Below are 9,017 nucleotides of genomic sequence, written 5' to 3' on the forward strand. Positions count from 1 at the left end.
CAAAGAACAATCTCTGATACCGCTGTTGTTACTGTGGGTGATGAGGAAATCTTTATCAAATGTGCTATTCTTGTACTCAATTGTGTTCTAACTATTTTAAATTTCTATTTTAAAATTGTTGATACTCTTGCTGTAAAGTCTGCTTTTCATACATGTGTCCAGGAACCAAAGGTTCTTCCACTTTCTGTTTTTAGTGCTCTCGTTGTAATGTACAGTAAATGGTGTACAATTTACTGTGGTGGTATAGACACAGTCCTTTGATCATGGAAAAAATAAAACTTCAATAACTCAAAATATGCCTTCATTTCTATCAAACCACCCCGAAAAAAGCTGCTTCACTCATGAACTACTTGAATTTGATGCAGTTTTTTAACCCTTTGCTCCTCTTTCAAACAAGGTAACGGTGAACATACCATCTTTTTTCACTCATGAAGTCCAGACCCAAAAAATCATATCAGTCACCTTGTTCTGAGTCATTCTTGTGTTTCCTAATTGGGCCGGTTAATGCAACATTTATTTCAATTAATTTGGTCAAATCCTGTGAATTGTTTAGAGGGGAGAGTTACAAGCCTACAATACATAAAAGCAGCAGAAGAACATAAAACACACACAGAAAAACTTGTTGAGAAGCAATGCAGTCTTTATTGTGTGAGTCTGGTATGTTTTACAACAACATGAACAAAAAAGGCTGTATAGCTATTAAAATGCAATACTTTGGAGCAGCTGGCTTACCTACAACCTTGCCTACTAGCTAAAACTTTAGTGAAGTGGCAGTGTGATGTGTAAACAGGGTCCAGTGTTTGGTATGACACTGGTGCACTTAACCAGTTACACCATTGCAGAGATGTCTGGGATGATAATCAGGGCTGGAAACAGACACATGTTGAATCTTATGACTGGTTAAAGCTGTATTTTGCAAGATTTGTTGTGACTTTTTCTTTCTTTCTTTCTTTCTTTTGCTGATCATATTTTCAGCTTTGCTATTTTGTACAAACCTCTGACCATGAAGCTTACTGCTTTATCTTTACCATTACATCCACCCATCAATATCACTATTCCTCTGATGCTAAGATTCAGCATCTGACTCAGTTGTTTTGATATCCCTTTCTTCATGTCTAGCCTTGTGATCTGCAACTGGGAATATATGTATATCTTTTTGTTAGTTTCAAAGTGTAATTGTAAATTAGTGCAATTGGCAATGTAATATTCCTTACAAATGTCAGAAAAAATGATTAAATTACACCTTTCCTACTGCTGACATTTTAATTTGTCATACTAGAAGAAGCACAGGTGCAACTATTAATATTAATTATGGCATTGCCTGTTTCGGTGCCAACAAGTCCAGCCAGGGAGACAAACATTCACGATGCGATGGCTCTGCAACTGGAATAGCTTAATGAGCTGCAGCCATTGTTACTGTTATTGGTAACACCTGTCAAAATGTCCGCCGTGAGAAAGGTCAAAGGCCCAAGTTAGATGTTAGCTGCCAGAGCTCTGAGGCTGTTGAGAAAGATGTGTGCTATGATGCTGACAAACTGTTTCAAAGAAACGGAGTGACAAATATTGAGGCGTTTTCCCTTAATTGGTCCTGTAAACAAAGAGCAAAGCGAAAACTGTCCCCGGCCCTTGTGCTGTGGCTGTTTGCTGCTCCTAAACAGAGACAATGGATCAAGTGCAGAAGATGGATTTCCCTACACATTTAATAAAGTGTAACTTAATCACATCAATCACTGGAGGCAGTAATGCAAAAAGTAGCTAATGACTTCATGTTGGCAGAACAACTGAAATCGAAGTTGTGCTGCTGTGGCAGCTAAGACCTATTTTACCACATCCTGCCGATCTTACCACACCAATTGTCTTTATATTAACATCAGGTTTGCTCTGCTGCCAATTTCCAAAAGCCTTCTCCACCTTCCTCCACCTGCTTTGCTTCTAGTCTGTTTGAGTGCACACTGGACGGTTCTTATTTCTGTGATTATTCTTTCTGGGGATCTATTTGCAAAGCTCCTTGGATGTTATTTATTATGTTGTTGTGTATTGTAAGCTGTTATGCTGCATTACCGAAACAGGGAGCATCCCCAAGAGTAGAGCCAAATTGGACCACCAGGTGGAGCCAGATATTGCATGACCGTGTCAGGCACTGCACACTTTCTTCAAGACTACCTCACAGTTATCTACTGCTAAGTCCTCAGTTCTGTTCCTGCTGTGAGCCCCCTCAAAAGTAATAACAATAGAATCACATAAAGTTTATCTGGGATGAACATTCTGTGGGTTAACAGAATCACTGAATTTTGGGGCTTTAAAAACTTTCTTGATTAAAAAAAAGCAAAAGAGCAGTTATTAACTTCATAATAATCTTGAGCTCTAGTAAACTGGAAATAGAAGGGGCTGTACATGGAAAATATACATAACAAGCATCAGAAGCTACAATTTGAGAAACACTGACTCCAAACTACAATAAAAACAATTTTATGTCATTGGAAAAGTTCTTTACGTCTCTCTCCTGTTCCGCATCCTCAGCCCACTCACCCCGACTTCTTTAGGCATGTCTGCATGGATCCCACCATCACCCTCCGCAGGCGCTGACATCAAAGAATACTCTTCATTATCCTCCTCTGCTAATTCCTCCATGTTGGGACAACCCTCGCAACTGAACTGCAGGCTCTCTGCCTCCATCACTGGATCATCCTCATCAGCTTCCTCCTCCTCTTCCACCTCTGTCCCCTCATCGTCTTCCTCCACCTCATCTTCCTTCTCTTCTTCCTCCTCTTCATAAGTGTCCTCTTTCGGGTAGTGGAATACATCTCTGTGGTCACTGAAGCTTATTTGCTTCTTCCCTCCATTGTAACACTGCAGCTCTTTGCTCACCTCCAAACCAATTCTCTCTCGCTGTCTTCCCGCAGTAGGCTGGGATGAAGGAAGACTGAGCAAGTACCTTTTCTCTGCCTCCTCTTCTTCGTCTTCGTCTTCCTCCTCCTCCTCCTCATCTTCCTCCACTTCGTCCTCTTTATCCTCCTCTTCCTCCTCCTCTTCCTCTCCTTCCTCCTCCTCTACTTCCTCTTCATCCTCCTCTCGCACTATGGATAGTTTCCTTGCCATAACCTCCTCCTCCTCTTGCTCCATCCTCTCTGCCAGGGCCTCAGCAGTTGGCTGGTGTGGTGGCTCCTCCAGCACAACAGTGTCAAATCTACGTCTGTCACAGGGATCATCGTAGACCGGGTAGGTTTCCTCCGGGTAGCCTGCAACATCATTTGACAAACAGAAGTTTGGTTGGAAAACACAGCTTCTTACAGTTTAAATGTATTTCACTGATCTGTAGGCAAACAACTAGAATCTGCCACAAATGTACTTTAATGAAATCATTTGAGAAGCTTGGACGTTCAGATTTAGACATGTACCTTCCCAGTCTGCACCATAGGGAACCTCCTCAGCCTCCATCTCTGGGGAGGCTGCCTCCAACCGGCCCTCTTGCATCAGCTGTGTGATCTGTCTAAGTTGCCTGAGTAATTTCTCCTCCTTCTTTGATGGTGTAGTTTTACTCCTCCTCCTCCTGCCACTGGAGAGCAACACAAATATGGAAGCAGAGTCAGACAGCATCGCTCTTGTTCATCACTCTAATGTTCTGATTCTTCTAGGTTTCTCAAAGCCCTTACAGTGTGAGGCCCAGACTAGAGATGTTTTCCGCATCATTGAATTTTGATTCATAAAAACCACAGATTAAATTATTTAGTTTTTATTCGCTTGTTAAAAGAATTATTTAGCAAAAGCGACATGAGCATTTTCCAACAAACCTGCAACTAGATAATTTTCCCTTTCCTTATTACTTCACACAACTTAAGCTATTATATGACTTGAGGACTTTTTAAATAAAGTAGTAGCAGTAGCTGTTAAGTAAAATATGCCGGTGGCCTTTCCACCTTTTGAATAATTTTCCTTTTCATTTCCAGCCCTATCATTTCCATGCCAGGTCTAAGCTGATTTATCCCAGTATGAAGCCATTTTTCTGGTTTTTCCGTGCTGTGGGCAGTGAAAAGTATATGTTAAGAAAAAAAAAGTCTTGCCTCCCAGAACCTCGGCTCTTTGCAGAGACAATCCTCTCCATCATCTTTTCTGTTTGCAGTAGTCTCTCCTGTAGCCTGGCAAGCTCATCGTCGGTTACTTCAAGATTTACAGGAGAAAACGTTGTTTTAATATCAAAATATAATGCATTTCTATGTAAACACTATGTGCACAAATTATATGCAGGTGTGTACATTTATCTGTGCTTTGACACACACATACATTGAGGGTATGTGGTTGATTTGTAATGCTACATACCAGAGGCGAAAGTGCGATTCACACACTAAATTTCCTTTACAATTATTACAAAGGCATTTTCCTACTGTGCTTTGACTATTCTTTAACTGAGTTTTATGGCACCAATTAATGATTATTTGTTAAGAAAATGCCAAATGTTAAACATACATACATATTAGTAAATATGTTATTATGTCTGTAGGCAGCCTATGGCTGTTAAAATGTATCAAGGAAGCAAAACATTTTTGAATTCAGTCTATGTCACAAATACTTGAAATTGCTGAAGGTACTTACAAATTTTTTTCTCCATGTTTGCCTTGGGTACTGTAGTGTAGGTTCCTGATTTAGTAGTCTTCCCTTTACATGTCAGCTGTTATGGTTAGGGTTACATCACCCACCACCAACAACAGAAATGATTGTGATTAGATTAATACAGTATAGGAATTAATCACTGATAATTTTAAAAATCTGCTGCCTGCATGGGATGTAAATGTACATGTCAGTATTGTCACAGAGATCACCATTACATTTCTGATAACGCTGTATTTAGATCACATAGAATTAGCGTAGCATATTAGAGAACTGTATAGCGAAAAGCTGCATGATAACTCTTTATATTCATATATGGTGCTCTATGTAAAATGTATATAGTATTTCATATTCATACAGCCTGCCTACCATGTAGTAATTACCTTATAGATTATGTAGAAGATATAAAGAAAAATCCCAAAGCCATATATGGGTATCACTTGGGCCATCAGGTTGTATTTTTTGCCTCTTCCGATGACTTTCACTTTGGCCATGGCCTCAGCACTGTGTGTCATGGAGTAAGAAGGGTCCAGAGCCCACCGTTCTGGGTCCTCTGGCAAGGGCAGCTGCTGCGTCACAGGAGGGTAGAACCCAGGTCCAACTAGAAGACACAAAATTCAATTAATCAATCAGTATCAATAATTAGAGCAAATTCTTCCATCTCATAGTGATCCCTTCTGCAACCAGATGTGCACGTAGCTTACTTTCTCATTTGTGTGAAAATCATTCTTGTTGCCAGCGCTGCAAGTTTCCCAACATTAAGCTGATTTTCCATTTGGTCCAATTAAATCATTCACTGGCATCAGGTCAATATTTGGGCGTTTTGGATCAAACAGTTTTAGAATTTCTATACAATATTGTTGCTGTATAAAATGTCTTTTGGAAATGTGAGACGGCAAACACTTTATTTGGCTGTATTATACATTTTATACCATGTTAGGATATCCTTTGAACTCATCATTTGGCTAAGTATTGAAAACGACTTACTTACCTGAATAACGCAAAGAATATCAATATTTCCTGGTGAGTGCTATTTGCCACCCTCAGCACCTTTTTGCACCAATCATTTTATGGTACTTATGATCGGCACTCTGTTCCACCAATTACAATCAAGCGCCCACAGACAGGTGGACCAGGCTAATGGAGTGAAGTGGTAGTTACCAACGTTAACATTTCTTCCTGTGTTTGAATTGCTGGCAGGCAAGAAAGTATAATGCGGTCGTTAAAAGAGTGAAATTGGCCATCAGCAAACAGTAGCTACCTTTATCACAATGTAATAGAGAGACACACCGCAAACAATCGCTCATAAATCCAAAGTTATAAGTTAAAACACAAACGGTAGCCAAACGTACTGCGAGGATGTTAGCATGCTTGCGACTAGCAGCTAATATACAATAGATGTAAATTGACTACCATGGACAGCTGTTAAAATGCTACCAAACACATGAAGATTTATATTTTTCTTAACTTTGGACTAAATGAGATGTGGCTCAAGACAAAAGAGGCTTCGGATTGGAGTCACAAGGTAAGGAAATGCTATGAAACTGTATTGATATTCAAATATAGCACAACAGGAAACTGTCAGGAAATACCTCTGTGAGGGAGTAACATTTCAAAGAAATGTGTGTGTTGAGGTGAAGTTTGTCGTATTTTTTGTTAGCTTGCTTTATTGATCTACGTAATAGGTGTGGTTATTGATTATTTCTGATTAGATTCAGTTTGTGGTAATTATTGATGGTTGATTAGAGCTATTTAGTGTTGTTGGTCGTTGATCAGCATTACATTTTTCGAGGATTGTTGATAATGGTAATTTCCTTTCTATTTCAACTGAGTCAAAAAGCACTGCTTGTTTTGTGTGTAGCAGCTAGCATAACTTGTAATTGTATCAGCCTCCACACTGAACTTAGAGCAGATTTTAGTTATATGCAGGCAGGGAAAAAATGTATTAAATGATAAAACTCATAAAATAAGGCTGCGGTATTGTTTTTATAATTAAACCGCTACTCAGATGTGAATAAAATTGTATTTTCAGCATTAGGTGATGGAAAAATTGAGATGCCCTGCTTTCAAAATACCCTTGACACTGCTGTTATTCAGAATGACTCAGCTCTGCAATTACTGTGCGATCACAGAAATGCGATCATATGTTGAAACAGAGTGACAGTTTGAATAGCCCCGTCAATTGGTGGTAAGTGACCATATCTGTCTTTGGGTCTAACTGACTCAACAAACGCAGCAGCTTAATCAGTGTCAGTGCTTCCATGGTGGACATGGGTTGTAAAAGCATCAAATAATAACAGTAATACACAACCAACAATAATTTCAGTTTTACGGTACTTTGTTTTATTGTAGAAGCTGCTTAAAATTTAATTTAGACATGCAATTAAAATATAAGTTAAATAAGCCTAAGCATTTGAACATGTACAAATGTGCATGTCTAAATACTGTACATGTTTTTTGTTAGAATTCATACACATATTCTGTTGCAATGCATGTTTGTTTTTTCTTTTCATCCATTGTGTAACATTATAATGAATGTGTGCACTATGATGGGGCCTTAGGCCTGATGCACTTCGTATATTCAAAGTAACAGCTGGCAGCAGCAGCAGCAGCAACAACAACAACAACAACAAAAAAAGACATCGGAGATGGAGGAGGATGGAGAGGGATGGATGGATGATGATCTGATAAGCCGCCTTACCCTCAGGGTGCCCCATCTCCTTTTTCCCTCTGGGTAAAAGCATTCTGGGCAGGAAGAGGGAAACGCAGAGAACAGAGCATGATATCAGAGTAACCTTCTGGCAAGTTGTTATAGACATTTTGTCTCAGAAAATGACAGCCGTGCATTTATTTCACATGAACACTAAAGCCAGTGTCCACAGATGTCATCTCTCATCTGGTGACGTTCCTGCCCAGATTAGACCAGATTAGACCAGCTGCCTTCAAGTGCTGTTTGGAATATTGACTTCAAATCCTCAGAGAATCAGTTGTTTTAGTGCATTATTATTATTATTATTATGATTATGATTATTATTATTATTATTATTGTCACCTTTACCTTTTGGTCCCTATTTCAGAGCCAAACACTTTACAAACAAAATCAATGGGTCATTTTCAATCCCCATTTCAGTCAGTGTTCTCCATCATTATTTATTTGTTCCCAAACAAAACATGATGGACCATGGAATTTAGCTTTGTGTTATTGTACCCAGATTTGGTGCGCATGTTCACATACACATGGCTAAATCAGGGGCCACTTTGATCCTAGGATGCACCGAAAGATCCAAAAGTTTAGCAAAAAAATAGAAACATAGAAAATTGATTGCCTTTTTTATTGTTTTGTCTGGATCTAGAGTCATTGCAACTACACACCGAGCCCTAATAAAGTCATGGATGCGTTTGCCCCGAGACTGGTGAAGAATGAATACCTGGTTTAAGGTAAGACAGCTCTCTGTATTACTTTGTGCTGTGGGTGGTTTAATGGCAAGTGTTTGTCAGGCTGATCAGTGCTGACTGACATGTGAGACGATGTAGGATTCCAGTGTGTGACTCATTGACAGCTCCCAGCCAGCTAGTTGTAATTCAGGTTTCATAAAAGCGGGACGCTGATGGCTTGAGATGCATCACTGTATGAATTGAATTGAGAAACAAAATACAAGCAGACATAAGGTTGTAAGTGCTTCACAGGTGTGCCAGTCTCATTTGATATTGCTGCATGTGCTGGGTTAGTGTTATTCCGTCTATCTGACATCTGTCATTGGAGTTGTCATAGTGTCAGTTTGTGGTGTACCAGAGAGATAGCGAAAAAGTGGGCAGGAGTGACTTTTTCTAAAGCAATTTTATTGTTTTCCACTGTTATGTTTCTAAATGCAAAATTAAGCTGGTTGAAGATGTCAAAGATAAGCCACAATGACACTGTACTGACCTGTTGTGTTATTTGCCCCTGGCTGTGTGCATCCTCTGTTGTTTTGTAACAGCACCTTCCAACATTAAGAAGGTGATGTACTTGCAGTAAAATTTATAGTTTTTAGTATATATATATATATATATATATATATATATATATAAAGATCTTAAGAGACTACACCTGATGTATAAGTCGTTCTATACATTCCTTTGCTATTGAACAACCTAGCTTTGTGTTGTTCGATTTCTATAACAGACAACATCCGCCAAAAGTAATCATTACAGGATTCAGTAATTATTCCCAAGCAAAGGCACTGAATACCCAACTCGCATTTACAATTTAGGTATTTACGATGAGCACTTGAATGCAACGCATGACCTATCAACCCATCCACTCTGTAGCCCCACTGGTGTGTATTTCATACAAAAGAGCAGCAGATGGCAGTGCAGGCTCAGATACAGAAAGACAGGTGATCACAGACTTTAAAATCCCTGCAGTAAAGTAA

General features: G+C 39.2%; 1 protein-coding gene across 1 annotated transcript; it reads right to left on the bottom strand.

Moving 5' to 3' along the window:
• Positions 1-2,490: 2,490 nt before the first annotated feature.
• Positions 2,491-7,424, bottom strand: ric3a (RIC3 acetylcholine receptor chaperone a). The gene is made up of 7 exons (XM_041939838.1): positions 7,307-7,424; positions 4,989-5,206; positions 4,591-4,666; positions 4,062-4,158; positions 3,399-3,556; positions 3,103-3,239; positions 2,491-3,069 (listed from the first exon to the last, which is right to left on the bottom strand). Exons 1-7 carry the CDS (start codon positions 7,422-7,424, stop codon positions 2,491-2,493), a joined length of 1,383 nt encoding a protein of 460 aa, XP_041795772.1.
• Positions 7,425-9,017: the final 1,593 nt, after the last annotated feature.

The sequence above is a fragment of the Chelmon rostratus genome, chromosome 1, assembly GCF_017976325.1.
Source record: "Chelmon rostratus isolate fCheRos1 chromosome 1, fCheRos1.pri, whole genome shotgun sequence".
Classification (NCBI taxonomy): Eukaryota; Metazoa; Chordata; class Actinopteri; order Chaetodontiformes; family Chaetodontidae; genus Chelmon; species Chelmon rostratus.

Coding starts and splice junctions, on each gene's coding strand:
- ric3a (XM_041939838.1), bottom strand. CDS start 7,424: ATGTCTATAACAACTTGCCAGAAGGTTACTCTGATATCATGCTCTGTT. Junction 4,667..4,988: donor TCTTCTACATAATCTATAAG/GTAATTACTACA, acceptor TAACCATAACAG/CTGACATGTAAAGGGAAGAC. Junction 3,070..3,102: donor TGGAGCAAGAGGAGGAGGAG/GTTATGGCAAGG, acceptor ATAGTGCGAGAG/GAGGATGAAGAGGAAGTAGA.